The sequence below is a fragment of the Peromyscus eremicus genome, chromosome 4 (assembly GCF_949786415.1).
Source record: "Peromyscus eremicus chromosome 4, PerEre_H2_v1, whole genome shotgun sequence".
NCBI lineage: Eukaryota > Metazoa > Chordata > Mammalia > Rodentia > Cricetidae > Peromyscus > Peromyscus eremicus.
In genome coordinates this window covers 5,712,737-5,733,498 of record NC_081419.1, presented here as the reverse complement: position 1 = coordinate 5,733,498, position 20,762 = coordinate 5,712,737, and the positions used below count along the sequence as shown (strand labels likewise).

General features: G+C 48.4%; 3 protein-coding genes and 1 long non-coding RNA gene across 4 annotated transcripts in view; 1 reads left to right on the top strand and 3 right to left on the bottom strand.

The window, feature by feature from the left end:
* Abl1 (ABL proto-oncogene 1, non-receptor tyrosine kinase) overlaps positions 1-2,783 on the bottom strand; it is a 114,739-nt gene extending 111,956 nt beyond the window's left edge. Inside the window, exon 1 of the mRNA XM_059260034.1 lies at positions 2,642-2,783. Coding sequence (XP_059116017.1) covers positions 2,642-2,777 — 136 coding nt within the window. The 5' untranslated portion in view covers positions 2,778-2,783. The remainder of the gene's footprint in view (positions 1-2,641) is intronic.
* A 508-nt stretch (positions 2,784-3,291) lies between these two features.
* Positions 3,292-4,237, bottom strand: LOC131908908 (uncharacterized). The gene has a single exon (XM_059260037.1). The coding sequence runs from the start codon at positions 3,402-3,404 to the stop codon at positions 3,306-3,308; it is 99 nt and encodes a 32-aa protein (XP_059116020.1). The 5' UTR covers positions 3,405-4,237; the 3' UTR covers positions 3,292-3,305.
* Positions 4,238-4,331: 94 nt separating this feature from the next.
* LOC131908909 (uncharacterized) lies at positions 4,332-14,641 on the top strand. The gene is made up of 4 exons (XR_009378685.1): positions 4,332-4,690; positions 7,747-8,457; positions 10,181-10,449; positions 14,399-14,641. It is a non-coding gene; the product is annotated as an uncharacterized LOC131908909 (long non-coding RNA).
* Exosc2 (exosome component 2) lies at positions 9,349-20,730 on the bottom strand. The gene is made up of 9 exons (XM_059260036.1): positions 20,571-20,730; positions 19,153-19,254; positions 16,897-16,942; positions 16,689-16,778; positions 15,197-15,262; positions 14,384-14,452; positions 12,551-12,727; positions 11,356-11,484; positions 9,349-10,429 (listed from the first exon to the last, which is right to left on the bottom strand). Exons 1-9 carry the CDS (start codon positions 20,690-20,692, stop codon positions 10,349-10,351), a joined length of 882 nt encoding a protein of 293 aa, XP_059116019.1. The 5' UTR covers positions 20,693-20,730; the 3' UTR covers positions 9,349-10,348.
* Positions 20,731-20,762: the final 32 nt, after the last annotated feature.

The following is a 20,762-nucleotide window of genomic DNA, read 5'->3' as shown; positions in this document are numbered from 1 at the left end:
CCTCTCACCCTGTGCAACCATGTATCACATACTGATCCACTGACCCCTCAGACTACACCTGTAAATATCACACTTGTATGGACAACTCGATGGCAATACAAATTCTCTAAATCATCTTGGAAAGGAAAGACAAATTTTAATCCATATAACCACAATCTATCAGTTGCAGTTTTGAGTAAAAACGACAGACCGAAAAGAAAGAAAAGTTAAGAAGCGGCTGTTCGGGTGACCATGCCAACAGCTGCTCCAGCGCTGTTGCTGGACACTGTCTCACTCCAGTACACAGCAAAGAGGTTTGTACATGTCCCACTCCATCTCAGAGCATCAAAAGGACACGTACACAGGCTGGCAAGATGGCCTGAAGAAGCTTGCCATGCAAGCCTGACAACCTGAGTTGACTCCTGGAACCCATGCCAAGGTAGAAAAAGACAACAGACTCTCCAAAGTTGTCCTCTGACCTACCTACACACACATCCCAGATACACACTCCTATACACACAATAATAACAAACTGTATTTGTTTGTTTGCCTTTTGAGACAGGCTTTCTGTGTAACAGCCCTGGCTGTCCTGGAACTTGATTTATATACCAGGCTGGTCTCGAACTCACAGAGATCCTCCTGCCTCTGCCCTCCCATGTACTGGGATTAAAGGGGTGACCAACACCTTTAATCCAATAAAGATTTTTTTTAATACTTTATTTTACGTGCATTGGTGTTTTGCCTGCATGTATGTCTGTGTGAAGGTGTTGGGTCCCCTAGAACTGGAGTTACAGACAGCTGTGAGCTGCCATGTAGATGCTGGGAATTGAACCCAGGTCTCCTGGAAGGGCAATCAGTGCTCCTAACCGCTGAGCCATCTCTCCAGCCCACTCAAAAGGACAAAGGCAGGTTGGAAAGCACCTACAATCACAACACTTGGAAAGTGGAGACAAAAGGATCAAACAGTTCAAGGTCATTCTCTGCTGCATACTGAGTCAGAGGCCCACTTGAGCTACATAAGACCCATCTCCCCTCTGAACCCCTGAAAGACTGTTATACAGAGAAACCCTGTCTCGAAAAATCAAAAATAAATAGATTAATTAAAAAAAAAAAGGAGAAACTAACAAGAACAACAAAAAAGACAGTTCTGCAGATAAGAGCACTTGTTGATCTTACAGAGGACCCAGGTTCAATTCCCAGCACCTACACAGTGGTTCATGACTATCTGTAACTCCAGTTCCAGGGGATCCCAACATCCTCTGCTGACCTCTGTAGGTACCAGACACTAACATGATACACATACACACACCCAGGCAAAATACTCATACTACTATTATACTCATAAAACTAAATCTTAAAAAAAAGAAAACTTCAATTATCAAATGTAAGTTCACCCAAAAGCAGTCATTGTTTTTGTAGTAGTCACCTATTGTTAAGAAGTATTTATGACTGAATTTCAAAGTATATGAGACCCTTGCATAAGCTACATTTGCTTATTCAGACAGTATGATGGTTCAATAAGTACACAGTTTGAGAAATATCACTGCCACAATACAACCTGGACCCTAATTAACTAGCTCCTGGCTGGCCTCTGCAACACATTAGTCTAACCTGACCTTAACTGTTAGCCAACAACATGTACTGTCAGCATTATGAACCAATCAGATTCATAAAAATGTCAAAGCCAACTAAGCAGGGAGAGAGGAGGGTGAAGAAAGCTCCATCAATGAGGACAGGGCTATTCCTTAGAGAAAGTAACAATCTTCAGTTCAGGGGGCACACTGCTTCCACACTCAACTTTTCCCACCTTGCTCCAAAGCAAGAATTTTCAAGTCCTGGGCCGGGTGGTGGTGGCGCACGCCTTTAATCCCAGCACTCGGGAGGCAGAGCCAGGCGGATCTCTGTGAGTTCGAGGCCAGCCTGGTCTACAGAGTGAGTTCCAGGAAAGGCGCAAAGCTACACAGAGAAACCCTGTCTCGAAAAACCAAAAAAAAAAAAAAAGAAAAGAAAAAAAAAAAGAATTTTCAAGTCCTGCTCACAAATGAGAAGGTCAAAAGATAGTATCAATTAGGTTCTGTTTGAACCTTTCAGTACACAAACCACTTTGAGGATATGATACAAGTGCTCCATAGACAGGCAGAATAAGAAAAATCCATGCCCGCCTGGCAGTGGTGGCGCACAGCTTTAGCCCCAGCACTCGGGAGGCAGAGGCGGGCAGATCTCTGTGAGTTCTAGGCCAGCCTGGTCTACAGAGTGAGATCCAGGATAGCCAGGACTGTTACACTGAGAAACCCTGTCTTGGAAAAACCAAAAAAAAAAAAAAAAATTCCATTCACAATGGTAGAGTCCCAACTCTTGGTGAGAGCAGATAAGAAGATGGATGCTTCAAAGCCACCTAAGTCCAGTCCCCTCCCCCACAGAATGCAGACCCCAAACAGTAAAGGGGCTTGTCCCGTGTCAGCAATGAACCAGAAGTGGGCTCAGGCTAGAAACAGCAACTCAAGCAGACTAAATACAGTCAGATTTTTCTTGTGCAAAGAACTGCTCCACCAGAAACTGCTAACTACAGTAGCAGACAGCAGGAGCTGGACCCAAGCATTGTTTCAGAAAGTCTTTTGATGCTTAAGGAAAAACAAAGATCAGACACCTGGAAAGCACTCACCATGTTCCACAAACACGTTGCAGTGTGGACCCCCATGCCGCGATGAGTCCCTCTTCCCTGACCCCTTGATAAAATGCAGGGCGGGCAAACTAGGCCTTCTTTGGTCCCCAAGAACTTTTCCAGGCTGCTGCCCCATAAAGCAATGATAGGCACCCCTTTCCAGAAGAGGGTTCAAGATCTTCCAGAATGGTCCCACGTCAGTAACTGGGGTCAATCACAGAAAAGACAACTTCCATGAGAAAGGGAAACTGGGTTTGAGGTTCATACATGTAAACAGGAGTCTGGAATTCTTTTCCAAGTTAATTAATTTGAAGTCATGTAATCACAACGCTACCCAAAAGCTTCTTGACTCTAAGTCTATTTTGAGGGCTGAAGAACAGTTTCCTTGCAAGAGGAAAATTTTAGATAGAAATATTCACAGGGAAGTGTGAAAAGGGTCAACCGTACTAAAAGTCATTTCAACTCCTCAGCGTGCTGGAATCGCTGAACGTCTTTGATGCTTCTCTGCAACTTTCCCTGTGGAAGTCACCAATCTGTCTCTCCCACAAATTTCCTGCCGCTCTCTCTTCCCTACCCTGCTCTCCGGAAAATGAGACGGGTCACACAGATCTCAACCAGAGCTTGCTCTCCACTCCGCCGAGGAGGAATGCATGACCAGCAACTTCTAAGTCCGCTTTTTAAAAGGCCTGTGAAACCAATCCAGACTTTTCCTTTGCATTAAAGTTTTGGGCTGCACTGAGACCAATGGGGCTGTAGGTGACATTGGAAGAAGTCAGGACATCGGAGGCCGGCGGAAGCAATCTGGGAGGACCGTGGAGATCGCTTGACAGCAGGGAGATGATTTGAATGGGGGGCTCCGTGGCCAAACTTGGGGTTGGAATCGAGCGAAGGGCGGCCTCGGGGTGAAACAGAGACTTCCCCAGGCGGGGCGCGGGCAGCTTACTCGGGGGCGACGCTCCTCCACGCCTCAGGAAACTGAGTGTCCCAGGTAGGCTGAAACTGAGACCACCCCGGGTGTCCCAGAGCCAGAGCAGAACTGTGAGGGACGAAGGACTCCCGCGGTCCCGAACCGGGAGGCGGCCACAGGGGAGGAGGCCCGGCGCCTCAGCTGCCCCGAGCTAGGGGTCTACCCGAGACACCCCTCCCCCGGCCCCGGACTCTGCCGCCGCCGCCGAGCAGTCACATCCCCGACTCTGCCGAGGGACCCGGCTTCTCCAGCCAGTGAGGGGTGTGCCGCGGAAGGGTTCCTTAGCCGCAGGACCCTACAGCCGGCTCCAGGTCCAGCGCCTCTCAGGGACAGACACCGACCCCCGAGGCCGCCATGATGGATTACGAGCAGCTCCACAACGAGGGCAGGCCCCGCCCCCGGGCCCGCCCCCAGCGACGCCGGAACACCCTCGCGAGGTCTGATGGGCCGCCGGCGCTGCCCTCCTACACGGCGCCGCACCTTCGGGCTCCCGCCTCACTGCCCGCGACAGGCCGGCTCCGCACGACCTTTTAAAGGCAGGTTTTCTGAGCTCAAGGTGAGCGATAAGGAAGCGCCCGCCTCCTCTGCATTATCACTGGTCTTCCGATAACTGGAGTCTCTCCCCCTCACCGCCATCCAATTAGCTGTTGAGGGCGATAGCGGCCAGCTAATCGTGTTCGGTGCTGCCGCGAGGCATGTTGGGACTTGTGGTCCTGGCGCCCATGGGCTGCTCGCCGAGGCCCTAGCCTCCCGCTCCTATAGCTAGAGGGCTGGTCCCGCCTCCCGGGAGCCGGTGGACTCTGGTCAGCCAACATCTTCACTGCTCGGATTGCGAGACCGCGGGAGATTCAGAGCCAGGGGGAAACTACGGATTGGAGTTTTCCAGAACCGGAGTCGGATTACTTCTTTGAGCCTCGTTAGGGGAGAAACTTTGGCTTGCTCCTAGAAACCAAGATGACCAGTGCGTTACATCCTCATCACTTGGGAAAAGAATAAATATGGGAACCTAGGAAGAAGTATTGAGAAAGCAAGCATCATGATGCTTTGAGATAGGAAGAAGTTGAAGAAAGTGTTTGTTCAAGGTATACCAGGCGCGATCCTGCACTAGTATGAATCCTTACCATGACATTTCACAGTGAGACATGCATTCTCACAAATTCTAAGGCGATCGAGGCCAGCCTGGGATACAGAGCGAGTTCCAGGACAGGCTCCAAAGCTACACAGAGAAACCCCGTCTCAAGAAACGAAACAAACCAAACAAACAAAAAAAAAACAAACAAATTCTAAGGCGAAAATTGTCCAGGTTATCAAATCTCAAAAGCCTGTGAAACTACCCCACACCTGTGAACATTCATCTTCAGGCCCCCCTAGTCTTCACTGTTCCTATTACCTGGACCCATTTCTTTTTTTTTTTCTTTTTGGTTTTTCGAGACATGGTTTTTCTATATTGCCCTGTCTGTCCTGGAACTCGCTCTGTAGATCAGGATGGCCCCGAACACAGATCTCCCGCCTCTGCCTACTGAGTGCTGGAATTAAAGACGTGTGCCACCACCACCCCAGCACCTGGACCCATTTCTAAAGGGACCCACTCATCACAGCACTCAGTCTGTACTTTTACATAAAATGCTTTACCCCAATCCTTTTACCCATCAAGGCATGAAATGCTGTTCCCACTACACAGATGGGAAAGCATTCGTAGCTGGGATTGAAGTGTCACTTAAAGGTTGCTACTTTTTGCTCAGAAGCATGCCTTTTCTACCGCAGCACTCGGAACTAGTAACTGGTGAGCTAACGTCAAGTTTTCAGATGTCACTGTGGACGTTTGGGAATGCTGCAGTGATGTCTGTCCAGCTAAGCATTTTAGAAATCGTCTGCCAGGTTGAGAAGTGGCACTTTTTTTTTTTTTTGAAAATGGCATTTCAAGAGGCACACACCTTTAACCTCAGCACTCAGCAGCCAGATCTGAGTTCAAGGCTGCCCTGACCAAATAAAGTTCCAGGCCAGCTTGAGCAACATAGTGAGACCCTGCATTTAAAGAAACAAAGGGAGGTGGGTGTGGGGAAGAAAATGGCTTGTCACTTGAAATAGTCAATGTGAAGTAAAAGAAATCTTGTGCCCAGATTTACAAGTGGAATTTATAAATCCTAGTGAGGGAACTTTTGTTCCCTTACAGAATAATCTTGGTGGGTTGGTTTTGTTTTGTTTTGTTTTGGTTTTGGTTTTTCGAGACAGGCTTTTTCTCTGTGTAGTTTTGCACCTTTCCTTGAACTCACTCTGTAGACCAGGCTGGCCTTGAACTCACAGAAATCCACCTGGCTCTGCCTCTGAGTGCTGGGATTAAAGGCCCCCGCCCGGCTCTCGCAGAATCATCTTACGTCATCTTGTTTTTATTGTAAGTTTGGCTGTTAAAAACCTTCTCCTGTCTTGCACTGCCAGTCTTCAGATGCCTTTGTTCCCCTCGTTCACCCATTCTCATCCTAATCACTGCTTTTTTCTTTCTGAAGATTCTACTTTTTAATTCCTATTCATGCTTTAACCATTTCCTTTCCCCACCCACATTCTTCATTCTCTGGTTGAACTTTAAACTGAACAACCAAATCATAACTTTTTAAGATTTATTTTTGTGTGTTGTGTGTGTGCATGCATGAGTTTATGTGCACCACTATCGTGCCTATTGCCAACAGAGGCCAACGAGCACCAGAGCCCCTGGAGCTGGATAGAGTGGTGGACATGGTTATGAGCTGGAAACCAAACCCAGATCCTCTGCAAAAGTAGTAAGTGCTCTTAATGACCAAGCCACCTTCAATTGCAACTCTTCAATAAATATTTCTTGAACCAACATTCATTGGTTTTTGCTTTTGAGACAGGATTTATAGCCCAGGCTGCCCTCAAACTTTCTATGTAGCTGAGAGTTCTTTTGTACTTCTGATCTCTCTGCGACCACCTCTCGAGTGTCAGGGTTACAGGTATGCGCCACTAAAACTGGTTCAAGCAATGCTAGGGATGGAACCCAGGGCTCAAGAATGCTAGGTGAGCATCCTACCAAAGCGTCTGCATCCCCAGTCCTAGCAACCAACGCATATACTAAGCACCTATTCCTGGTGCTGACGTACAGCACTGAGGGAAGGTGCCATCTTACTCAAGGAATACAAAAGGAGGAACAGGCAGGCAAGCAGCAAAACAGTGATCCAAACAAAACTCAGTCTTGGAGCTGGAGAGATGGCTCAGTGGTTAATGCACTGGCTGCTATTCCAGAGGACCCAGGTTCAATTCCCACCACCCACATGGCAACTCACAACCAGCTGTAACTCTAGTTCCAGGGCATCTGATGCCCTTTCTGGCCTTGGAAGATACCTGGCACATCATGTGGCACACAGACATACACACAGGCAAAATACCCATACACCTTTAAATATAAAATCAGTCTCAAAGCCGCAAACTACGCTCCTGGATCCATAGCCCTTCGTGGTTGATTCAACCTGTGCTCATACATGGCTTTGGTGCCTTGCTAAAGCTGAGCTCTCTCTTCATTCAGTTCCCTAGATTGCTTTCCTCACCTAAAAGCAGAGGGAGGGCATTGCTGCTTATTGTTTCTGGTCATCCCGAGGTCCAACTTGACCTTGGTTTTGCAGCTCAGCTCTGCCTCACTGTCCTCACTGCAGGGTCACCACCTGCAGTGATGCTGTAGCCTTCTCCCAGACCAGCAGTTTCCTTTCAGATGAGCTCAGAGCCATCTGAGGTTTTCTTCCCCAGAGATGCACTACTACTCTTTGGATAATTTATTTGTTACTCTTAAAGACTTCTTTTTGACTGGACTCAGAAGCTCCCACTGAGACAGCCTACATCTGCTGACAGTTTGTTCCTGGTGTTTTCGCTGGTTTTCTTATTCTTTTGCCAGAAGTTTAACATGTTCTGTAGCCTCCTTGTTTTCCTTAGTGTGCTGTTTCTTCAGAGCAATATACCAACACCTGTGTTGCAGAATAGTGGAGGAACGAGATGCTGAGTGGGTGCTTTGGTTCTGGGCTTCCCGACAACAGTGGACATCTTCTTTCGAGAGACTAGAAAGCTAGCTCTTTTGGGTTCCAACAGCCAAGACAGTCAGTCAGTCCATGAATATCCTTCTCTCTTTCTCTTACAGTAATCAAGTCGAAAACACTCAGGTTGCCATCCACATCCTCTCTCCAGTTCTCCCTGGTCTATAACAGGAATGCCCCTTACTCTACAGCAGGCACACTGTGCCATGGGTCAAGATGCCTTGCTTCATGGGAGAACCTTGTTTGTTGTTCCCACCACTGACTCTGACCACATAACCCTCCACTCTTCATGCAAAGAAAGCATCAGCAGCTCCTCTGTGGCCACGTACTTCTAAAAAGTATGAAGCCTGTATTTATCATCCACTCCAATGAGTTTCTCACAGCCAGTGGCAGGGAAGGAAATATTCAACTTCATCTTGATACAGCCAACTGCCTAAGAAGCACCATGAAAAACAAGCAAGATGCACTACTTTTTAATACTAGAAGACTTTTAAGGGTTCAAACTACAGCGTGCAAAGCCCAGCAAGTATATGATAGGATGTTAAAACCAATGTCTGATGCATCCTGTATGGCTCAAAGAACTTTTATTAAAAGTGGTTCAACTCAATCTAACTTTGTCCTTACTTTCATAAAGCAAAGCTCAGTAACAAAACTTCAGCTGCTTCGTATACCTACTGTACAGTTACACTTACCAAGGGCGCCCTCTGGTGGGCCACAGAAAGCACATCCCCAGCTGAAGATGCTTTTGGACCTCTCTACTGAACTGCCCTGAAGCAGTCACTGAAAAAGCATGCCCAGCAGCTTGGGAGAAACAGGTGAGGACAAATGATCTTGAGTGGGACTTAGGCTCCTATTCCCATCCCCTTAAGAGGTGAACAACCACCAAGCAGTGGTGGTGCTTGCCTTTAATCCCAGCACCCTGGAGACAGAGGCAGGCAGATCTCTGTGAGTTTGAGACCAGCTTGATCAACATAGTGAGTTCCAGGACAGCCAGGGCTACACAGAAATAAATAGCCTGTCTCAAAAAAGAGGGAGGGAGGGAAAGACAGACAGAGGGTCCAGGAGTTGGAGGCTGGAAAAGTGGGGGATGGATATGATCAAAATACATCATATTATACATTTATGAAATTCCCGAAGAATTTGTTGTTTTGTTTTTTTGAGACGGGATCTCTATGTAACCTTGGCTGTGTAGACCAGGCTGGCCTTGAACTCAGAAATCAACATGCTTCTGCCTCAAGAGTGCTGGGATGAAAGGTGTTTGCCACCATACCCAGCATCCAAACAAGCCAATGCTCAAAGATGTCCTTGCCTAGTAATAAACACAAGACCCTAGGTTCCATCCCTAGCTCTGGAAAAAAATACACAAATGTTTTGGGCCAGTTTTGACTCAGTGGGTACGGGTGCTTGTTGCCAAGCCTCGTGACCTCAGTTTGATCCCTGGAACCCACATGGTAGGAGAGAATTGACTCCTACAAGTGGTTTGGATTTCCACATGCATGCACTCACACTCACGCACAAAAATATATAAAGAGGGAAAAAGTGTAAATCAGGGTACCATTTTTGGTTTTGTGTAGTGAGTTAGTCTCACTGTATAGCCCAGGTTGGCCTCACCTCCTGCCTCTGCCTCCATGTGGAATCACCATGCTGGACCAGGGTACCCATTTTTAAACAGTCATAAGAGAAACAAAGCATAAAAACTGGCACTCTACACTGAGGACTTGTATCTTGTTTCTTCTAACTTTCCATTATTCAGAAGTTAATACATCACCACATCAATTACATAAGGCAACGGCTTGGCTTTTCACAGCTCCATTTTGTTTTTTTGTCAGAGCATCAAAAAGCACTGTGGGCCCAGAACACTCATTCTCTCAGTTATTGGCAATGGCTCGGCTCTTACAAACCACCTTCAGGCAGGCCAGGCACTACAGAGAATCCTGCCACTATCTCAGGGAACATCTCAGGCACTTCTTAAAGCCTCCAGGCCAGTTCCTGCTGGTGGACATGTAGAAGGACCCGAGATGCTAGAGAAACAGGAGCAGCTCACACACAGGGGGAAGGAAGCCCAGGTAGAGGGTAGAGATCCCTTACCCTGTTACCAGGACACACAGTAGGAACAGATTCCAACAAAGACTGGTTCATTTTATTCTTCTATCCATCTGACCGCTGGCCTAACTCTACCACCTCTTCTCCAACTACACACTTCTGCATTAAAGAAGATGGAATGAAAGTCAAAACAGACCATTCGGCTGGCACTGCATGGTTTTTCTTTTTCTTTGGTTTTCTTTTCTCTGGGGTGGGGGTAGGGCTGGAAATTGAACCTGGGGCCTTTCACATGTTAGGAAAGTGCTCCACCCGAGCTATATCCCCAGCCCAGCATGTTTTCTACTGGAACAGTTTCATGGGGTGTTATGTGGCATGACCGTAAAACATGGATTCTCCAAATTACTCCAAGATACATAATCATGCTGGGACACAATGCTCTGAGAGGGACCCGAGTGTCCGAAGCCATCATTCACTTCCACCCTGGCTTTGTCTCAGAACAGGAAAGAACAGGCCTGGCCCTGCTGCACCGCTGAAGGTGAGGAATGTGTTTGTCAGATCCTCCCTGGGCCACATGTGGTGAAGACTGACCACACAGCAGACTCTTCAGCCTCCCAGAGAGGCTGCTCCAGAGAGTCACACAGTCCCATCCTTCGGCACCTGGCCTCACCCCTCCTGTTCCAAAAGCCTCTGGCGTGTTTCTAGCATGATCTCCTCCATTACTTCTGGCTTTAAGATATCTTTAATCTGAAGGAAAACAGAAAAAGGTATGTGTTCATTCAGAAATAACCGTAAGTAGAACATTAAGTCAACTAAAACAAGGCAAGGAAGCCTGGCTAACATATACTGTCTGCAGGCTGCACTCCATCAGAGATTGAGCAAGGACTGTTCCAGCTCTAGACCCAGCTTAAAAAGCAGGCCAGCAAAGTGCCCTGGGACAGCTGACAGAGACACAGTTCAGTCACTCATCAGAAGATGCCTGAGGGGCTGGAGAGGTAGCTCAGGGGTTAAGAACAATTGCTGTTCTTTCAGAAAACTCTGGTTCAGTTCCCAGCACCCACATGGCAGTTGATGGTAGTAACTCCAGCTGCAAGGGATCTGAATCTGACACTCTCTTTTGGTCTCCGCAGGCACCAGGTATGCACATGGTGCACGAACTTACTACACACGTGCAGGCAAAACACCCATATACATAAAATTTATTTTTTTGTATTTTTTTTTCTGGTTTTTTGAGACAGGGTTTCTCTATGTAGCTTTGCACTTTCCTGGAACTCGCTTCGTAGACCACGCTAGCCTCGAACTCACAGAGATCCGCCTGCCTCTGCCTCCCAAGTGCTGGGATTAAAGGCATGCGCCACCACTGCCTGGCATATTTTTTTAATTTAAGTCAAGAAAAAAAATCTTTCTACTTATTTGAAAAAACATCAAGAAGATGGGTGGATTTTGGAACAGGCAAGATGAAGTGTGGAATGCTATTGTCATAAAAATATCCTACCTACACCTCCATCCTACACCAAATCTATAGCAATGCTGGAAATATCTCAGGGAACATGGCAGGGACTCATTAAGGTTGTCTCCAGGCTAGTTCCTGCCATGGGGTATGGGAAGGAAAGTGGAATGCTGAAGGAACACGGGAGCAGCTCACACACGGGAAGGGAGTCTGGGTGGAGTACCTGATGTGCAAGGGAAGCCTCATAGCAGTACAGGATGCTAGTGTCATACAGCATCATCCGCTGAGTTACCAGCAAAACTATGCAGTTCCGAAGCCGGGAGATCACCTCTCGATCACTAAGGGATACTGGCTACACAGGGACACAAAGGGGAAGGGAAAAGAAATAAATACAGGATCCAAATAAGCAAACAGCCCCAGAAGCCCCAGAAGAGAGAAATCACACTAATTTCCACCATGAAACTCCATGCCACCCTAGTGTTGGGATCTTTTTGCACACTGGCTGGCAGGCAAGCCCCAGGGATCCTCCTGTCAACACACACACACACACACACACACACACACACACACACACAACACTGGGATTACATGTGCACCAACACATCTGGCATTTGTACATGGCTTCTGAGGTTTGAATTCAGGTCCTCATGCTTAAGTACTTTACCACCTGAGCCATTCCCCGACCCTCTGTTGCTTCTTCAGTGGCTCTCTGGCTATTACCCTGTAACTTTGCCACCGTCACAAAGCTCAGGGCAGCCACTGAGTCATCTCTTCAGGGAAGACAAGTCAATCAGGTGCTCATGAACACTCTAGCTCAGACTCATTCAGAGCATAGCAGTTTCCTCAGTCCAGACGGTGAGTGACCACAAGCCGCATGAGGCATCACACAGCAGCTCACACAGACAAAACCACTACAGTGCTGCAGCACCTTCTGAGTACACTTGCAATGCTCTACAGCAATAGAATCACCCAACACTGCAGTTCTCAGAACACAGCCTACATGTTAAGTGCCACAAGACTATTGACATAAAGTCAAAACAGGACTCAGCAGATAAAAGCACTTGCTGAGTAGACTCCCAAAACCCACATAAAAGCTAGGCAGAGCACAAAAGTCTGTAATCGCACCACATCTATCAGGAAATCTTCAGCTCATAGGCCAGCAAGCAGAGACCTTCACAAACAAGGTAGAGAAATGCATGGATCAACAGCTTGTCCTCTGACCTCTACATATGTCATGGCACATGATACCCCCCATCTCTGTCTCTCTGTCTCTCTCTCTGTCTCTCTCTCTGTCTCTCTCTCTGTCTCTCTCTCTGTCTCTCTCTCTCTCTCTCACACACACACACACACACACACACACACCAGATTCTACCTGCCACAGATACTCTCAACCAACAGCTGCAATGATGCTCGCTCACCTCCAGGTTTGCAATGAAGCCTCCAGCATCCTCATCTTTGTGCTCGGGTGTAGGGTAGATCCAGATGAAACCATTGTTACCCAGAATAACCGAAGCACCACACGGCAAGTCGTGGAAATGAGTCTTCTGTCGTTTCACCAGGGAAGGAGACACCTGGACTAAAACTCCCTGACCTAGCTAGAGACAGACCATAAGGCAGGCATGGTAGCATATGCCTTTAATCCCAGCACTTGGGAGGCAGAGGCAAGCAGATCTCTGTGAGTTCAAGGCCAGCCGTCTACACAGCAAGTTCCAGGACAGCCAGGGCTACACAAAACCTGTCTTAAGGCAAAACAACAACAAAAGGAAAAAGGAAATGGATCAGAAGCCAGGTAGGGAAGCACAGCATCTGAGAGGCTGAGGCAAGAGGCTCACTAGGCTGTCTGAGCTATCTAGTAAGACCCCATTCCCCCACAAAAAAGAGCAAGAAACAATCAGTGAGAATGAATGCAAAGTAGGTTTCAGAATACACATCCTGACATACCTCATCATTGGCCTTCCTATGGATACTGTTGTCACCCAGTGCACACACAGCATGCACTTTGCAGAAAACATTTCTGCCCACGGCTATTTATACATTCCAGAGAAGGTGGCAGTCAGGTTGATGAGATGGTGGTAAAGGTGCCTGCTGACAAGCTGAGTTCAATCCCCAGAACCCACACAGTAGGAGATAACCAACTCCTATAAGATGTCCTCTGACCTCCACACGTGCCATGGCATGCACATTTTAATTAAAAGAAAGAGGTTGTCAATACTCTGTCACTTCCCTTTGCCTTCTAATCCAGAGCAGGTGTGCTGGCTATTACAGAAACTAGAGCCAATGAGGAGTCTCCCACTGCCCACATAACAGTTCCATTCCATGATCCTAGTTTGGATCTTAACCTCAAATTTCCATGCCACCCATAAGACGTGGTTCACTGGATTAGTAAACCCATGCCTGGTCTTGACTGGTCAGCTCTAGGTCCTCATACTAATAAGAAGTGTCTAGAGCAACAGGCTGTGGAGGTCCGTGCATGCGCGCACGCACGCACGCACGCACGCACGCGCGCGCGCACGCGCGCACACACACACACACACACACACACACACACACAAACAGTAGGCTGTGGAGGTCCGCACACACAACACCTCCTCTTACATCAAGAACATGGCGACAGCTGCCACTTGATTAAAGGACACAGCTCTTTGTTCCTCTTTGTTTCCTTGGAAAATGGAAAGCCAAGAAACAACTACACCCTATGTGTCCTAGGAAGCACGCTGTCTTTAAAATACGTGACCTCAATAATGGAACCTCACAGAAGCAGACAAATTTCATTTAGAGGCTGTGATGGGAACTCCATCTTTGCCAGCAGGAATATCTGCCATGTTGACCGCACTGCAGACATGGTTCTGCAGACATGCAGCCAGCCTCTCTACACCAGGTTGACATCTCCCAGAGCCTCACAAGCCCAAGTAGAGGGGCTCTGCCAGAACAGGCTCCTCAGGAGGAAAAGGACTTAGGACATTAATCACCCTTTGTCCTGCCACAGGTAGCAGAAGCTCCCCCTCCCCACAGGCCCTGTGAGCACAGTCAGCCATTAGTCCTAATCACTGGGTTCTGTTGTTGCTTTTTGTTGTTTTAAGATGGGGATTGTAGGGAGAGGTTGTCTCACTATGTAGTCAAGGATGGTTTCCAATCTTCAGCCTCCAGAGGGCTGAGATTACAGGGCTATGACACACACCCAGCTCCCTACCAGGCCTTTAGGTCAGCAACGCCAGGAAGAACTGGACTTGAAGCCTCCAAGCCTGACTTACCTTTCCGTATTTCAGGCTCCTTGTGTGCAGAGAAACAGCTCCATCTGAGAACACTGCCTGGACCTCCGCCTGCCCAGGTGATGAAGGAACAAGAACAGCCATGGCAACCCACTCTCTGTCATCTGCATGCATCCAGCTTGCCCTCCATCACTGACAGGCCACCCTGCCTATCTTACATGACCCCAGGGGACATCACTATGACCTCACCTCTCCCCTTGGTTGGCAAGGGTATCTTGATACAATCTTTGCTACTCTCTGGGGTAAATGTTCATATCATTTAGGAAACTTGAGGGCTGGGGAGGTGGCTCAGTGGGTAAAGATACTTGCCATCAAGCCTGTGACCTGAGTTTGATTCCTCAGGATTCACATGGTAGAAGAAAAGAACCAACTCATACAAATTGTCCTCTGACCTCTACATGCACAGAATAGCAGTGATCGCACACATAAACAAACAGTAAGTGTAATCAAATATTTTTTAAGATAAAAAATGAAATGTGGGTCTAAGCCAGGAATGATGGTCTATGCCTGAATCTCAGTACTCAGGAGGCTGAGACAGCAATGCCATATTTGAGGCTAGCCTGGGGTACACAGTGAGTTCAAAGGCAGCCTGGGCTATCCTTAAAAAGGACGGAAAGACAACTGTGTCTAGCTTGTACCATGGATCACAAGTTACCAAAGCAAGGCATCGTTCTGAGCTAAGGAGAAAGGGCAAAGCTGCAGCCGAGGCCGGGACACCTGAGCCAGCTCAGACCCTGCGGTGCCTTTCCTCTGGTCAGAGCGCAAGCACGCTTGCAGCCCTGCATGTCAGGATACACTGATGAGGTCTCCTTCCTGTAAGAAGCCTCTCATGGCCAGCTCGTCCTCAGCAGATCTTCTCCTCTGAAACACACAGGAGAACGACCATATGACACAAGTCTCCCGCTCAGGAAGAGCTCTTTCCATTGCTGCTTTTGCTTGAGGCCTGGGAAGCCATGGTATTTTAACATGAAGAACTATGACAAGAGGAAACCTGAGTCGCTGGAGAACAAGGGAGATGATTCTGGCTCTCCAAAGCAGGACCCTCCTGAGCTACCCCAGACCCTCTGTAGCTCACTGAGTCTGTTTCCCACTCCCCCACCACACTTCTACCAGGCTGTGTCTGCTCATGTATCTCCCTTCTTCTCAGTCCCTAGCCTCATCCACTCAGACTCCAGGCCCTCCTATGAAACCACCACTCTGCTCCCGTGTTTCTTCATCCTCCCACCACCATATGGCTCAGCTCTCTCCTGCCCTCCACCATCTATAGGCTCTTTAAGGGGCTTAGGTATGCCTCCTTTATTCTGGACTCTCCATAGACCCAGCTCAGGAAGCCTCTCTGAAATATATGATGGAACTGAACCATCACTGTCTGGAATAACCAAATGCCATTCAGTCATCGAAAACTAAAGACAGCCGGGCAGTGGTGGCACACGTCTTTAATCCCAGCACTCGGCAGGCAGGTGGATTTCTGTGAGTTCAAGGCCAGCCTGGTCTACAGAGCGAGATCCAGGACAGGCACCAAAGCTACACAGAGAAATCCCATCTCAAAAAAACAAAACAAAACAAAACAAAACAAAAAAAAAACAAAAAAAAAAAAAAAAAAAAAAAAAAAAAAAAAGGAAAGAAAAAGAAAACTTGGGCTGGAGAGATGACTCAGAGGTTAAGAGCACTGACTGCTCTTCCAGAGGTCCTGAGTTCAATTACCAGCAACCACATGGTGGATCACAACCATCTGTAATGAGATCTGGTGCCCTCTTCTGGCCTGCAGTCATACATGCTGTATACATAATAAATCAATCTTAAAAAAAAAAAGACAACAAGAAAAAGAAAACTAAAGACATGTGGGGCTCAGTGACACACGCCTTTAATCCTAGCACTCAGGAAGCAGAGGCAGGCAGATCTCTGTGAGTTCCAGGCCAGCCTGGTCTACAGAGTAAGTTTCAAGATAGTCAGGACTACACAGAGTGTCTCAACCCAACTCCCGCACCAGCAAGAAAAAAATGAAAGCTAAGGCCAGTCCTTCATGGACATCTTCCCTATGTAATGCCATTGCACCAAGAAAAAGAAATAAGCACCAAGATCCAGGGGCCTTTCTCCCCAGCTCCGTCTTGGGAGCCCACTCCACGGATGTTTCTGGTCTTAACACACACTAGTTGCTGCCTACGTCGGGAGAGTTCACCAAGGTAGCAGACTCCATGACAAACAGTGACAGTGTAGAGCAGAGCTCTATGGTAGAGCAAAAGCCCCACAGCTCAACTGGACAGTTTCAGGGCAGGTAAGCACTTACCAGCTCCCCTCCGGGCAGGTTCATGGATGAGAGGAGCAAGACAGAATCCAGCCTGGAATTGGTCTCCACTTTCCACCTCTTCTGTTGAACCTGTATGGAAAACGTAGAGCAGCATCGCAGGGGCACCTTCTTCACACAGCGTTTCACAGAATGAAGGTCCCAGCTCTGAGCCACCAGCCTCCTTCGCTTGGCGAAACAGCAACCTTACCTCTGTGATTCTCCCCACTACAATGTCTCCTACTTCTCCATTGTACCTGCAAGAGAAAGCAGAAGGCTGTCAGCAGCCAGCGGGCTGGACAGACCAATCAGTGTCTGAGACTGAGTAAACAGACGGGACTCGGTAAGTATCTTATTTAGAAAACAGGTGTAACTACAATGTTTAGACCCGGGGACTTCAGAATCTCTCTGTGTATTAGCTATCCTTAAAGAAATTGCTCATTGAGAGCCGTTCCTTTAGATTGCTTGATTATGTGACAAATTAAAAACACGGAGTACTCGCCTGTGAATGGGATGAGTTCATCACCAAGCACTGGAGGAGAAAGGGGACTCTGCAACAGGTCACCATCCAGGGGGCTCCAACTGCCACCTCCCTGCTGCCTGCCTGGCTCAGGAACTCTGCTGGTCCCTCTCCGATTCCAACGGTGAAGTGCTCTTTGCTAAAGCCCAGGCATTAGACTAGGTCTCTTTCTACTCACAGTTCCCTCACTTACAGTGAGCTCACTGAGTTTTAACGGTGAGAGGCTGGGGCACATCCATAATCCCAGCTCTTGGGAGGTGGAGTCATCAAACTATCCAGTATCAATAGCCACACAAATGGCTCATGAGCACTTCTAAAAGTAAGGAAGTGAAGCTTGCCAGCAGCTGCTTCCCCTCTCCACAGCAACTGCTCTCTCCCATTCATCCCCGGGTCAGTAAGTGCTTACCACCACCCTCATCCCCCCACCCCCAACCTCCCATGCTTAGGCCAAAACCTTGGAACATCAACCTTGATTCCTGTCCCACTCTGGGATAAGCTCAGCACAAATCCTGCTAATGTCATCTTAAAATGCATGAAGGAAACAAAGACATCCAGACTGGAAAACAGGAACTAAAACCATCTCTAGTCTGTTAACTATATATCCTTGGACACATCATTATTGCAAGTGAGCAATGTTCCTATAGAGAGAAAACCCCAAAGAATAAAGTCCAACACCCTATCGTGTAAAGACACTCAGAAAACAAAGTACACGGAGGAACTCGCCACTACTCCTCAGCGCTGTGCTGCTACCCTCGTGCCAGCCGCCACCGCTTTGTCTTTTGTTAGATAACTACAGTTCCCTAGTCTAGCTCCCCGCCCCCTTCAATGTCCATAGCAGCTACAGCAAGTTGATTAAGACATAAGCCAGAGCCAGGCAGTGGTGACACACACCTTTAATCCCAACACTCAGGAGGCAGAGGCAGGCGGATCTCTGTGAGTTCGAGGCTAGCCTGGTCTACAGAGTGAGATCCAGGACAGGCACCAAAGCTACACAGAGAAAACCTGTCTCGAAAAACCAAAAAAAAAAAAAAAAAAAAAAAAAAAAGACATAAGCCAGATCATAGCTTTCTTTTGGTCAGTCCCTTCCAAGAGCTTCCCAGATCACATAACAAAGCCCAGCCATCACAGCCAGGCAGATGTCGATCACCTGCCCACCTCAGCCCCTGATCTCCTCTGTGACCACTCAGCTCCATCCCCACTGGCTTCCCTTCTGGACTAACCTTTATGGGCTGCTTCTAGGTACTTGGCCCTGTGTTAAGTACTTTACATGCAGCATGTCACTGAATTCTAATGAAAATCCTGACGTGGCTATTTTCTTTACTATGCAGAAAAAGGAAGTACCTGAGCCTTGGAGGGATCGTGACATGAGGAAACCTTTGAAGCTCACACTACTACCTTTCAGGATGTCCTGGGAAGGAAAGGGTTTATTTGGCTTACAGGTTACACTCCATCATCAAGGAATGCCAAAGCAGAAACCTGGAGGGCAGAACTGAAGCAGAGACCATGGAGGAACACCACTTGCTGGCTCGTTTCCTAGGCCCAGGCTCAAGCTTAGCCGGCATATTCATTGTCTCCCCTACCACTCCCCAACTTAGACAGGGTCTCTCTACATAGCCCAGGCTGTCCTGGAACTCACAGAGAGCCGCCTGCCTCTGCCTCCCCCAAGTGCTGGGATTAAAGGCGTGCATGGTGCCTGGCCCTCCAACAAGCATTCTTACACACCCCATGGACTGGGCCCTCCCAAAAGACATGCCCACAGGCCAATCTGATGGAGTCAATTCTTCAGTTTAGTTCCTGCTTACCAGGGAACTATAGATTTGTGTCAAGCTGGCAGCTGAAGCTAACTATGACACACAGCTGAATTCAACACAGCAGGCCTGTAGCAGGACGGATTGTGGAGTGGGGGGAGACGGAAGAGACCTGTGTACAACTCACACTTGTCCTTACCTGGTTTTCAAGGCTTTCACACAGATCAGTTTGTTCACCCTCTCCACGGAGCCAGCCACAGACGCAATGAGCTTCTCTTCCCCCATGTATGTCCCATGGCCCCTGTTGAAGGACAAGGCCACAAAGAAAGGATACCATGTTACACTGGAGGTGACCTCTCCCAGCTAGAAGAACCTAACGGGCCCCTCCTGCCCTGAGCCTGATGCAGTCCTCAGAGTGGACATCTCCGTCATCCTAAACAGGACAGTTCAGGTGTCACTTTCCAACCGACCTCCAGGATCTCAGGCAACACAGGAGCCCTCCCCACTTCTGCCTCACCTATCCCATTCCCGGCTGCTCCCCTGACCCTGCCCTCCCTCATCCACTGCAGTTACAACTTTCTGATGGCATTTCCTGTGTATGTCTCCTCGCTAGATCGTAAACACCAGGGCATAGGTTTTCACTTCCGTACCCCAACCACACAGGATATGTTGAAAATACGAAGGAATGAATCCTAAGAGTTCTACCATCCAATAACCTTAAGCTTAAAGCTCAGAGGCAACGCTATAAACGTTTTAGCTTCATTTGTACCAAAAAAAGGGAAGAAAGAACTTGGTGTGGTAGTCACACCTCTGAGTCCAGAACCTGGGAGGCAGAAGCAGGGGGATCTCTGATTTCCAGGCCAGAGTGGTCTACAGAGTGAGTTCCAGGACAGCTAGTGTTATAGTGAGGCCCTGTCTCAGAGTGACAGAGAGATAAAACGATGCAAAAGGGAGAGACTGGCTACCTAACACAGAGTCATCTTTGGTGGTGATGCAATGCGAATTTGCTCTTCGGCCTACTGTTCAGTTCATATAATCCTCACTACCCTACCGACTACAGTTGTCACCGCTGTCTTCAGGGTGAGGATACCGACCTTCACAAGGTGCGACGGCTAATGATAACAGTAACGATGGCAGCTGTCCGCTCCGTAGTCTGCCCTAACTGCCACAAGATGCTGGCCTTTCCATCATAAGTTTGTACACTTGGGTGCATCTAGCACTGTGTCGGCTCAAAACCGGGCTCCTCGCTGAGGTGACACTGAGGGAGGTACCAAACCAGCAACGCCTACTGTCCCTTAGAGGGCTGTAAGGAGGGTCCTGCTCCCAGCTCGCTCTCCCCAGGAAGGCTCAAAACTCTTGTTTCAGGCTGAGGACCCAAAAGTTTCGGACGCCGTAGGTCAAATGAGAGTCAGGGCTGAGACAGGTCACCCAAGATGAAGAGAGTCAGAAGCAAGAGGCTCGGAAAGGAGGGGGCTAGTGTGGATGCTAGGATGCGTCCCGGGCACCTCAGTAACTTAGATACAAGGGGACAGGAAGCCGGGCGTCCGGGGCAGCAGGCCACGTGCGGGGCTCTGCAGCCGCCTCCTGAGGCCTTGGGCCCCCCAAATCCTCACGTACCGCATGAATCCTGTGTCAGTGGTGATCGTGTCCCCCGGTACCACCAAGTGTTTCTTAGAGTCGCGGCCCAGGGTCTCACTGAGAGGTTTGCGAGCCTTAGGAAGCCTCATTTCCATCGCCATCTTGGCGCCAATGATTTGCGCAAGCGCAGCTCTACTCTCGGTGCAACAACTCCCGCCCACCTTCAGAGCA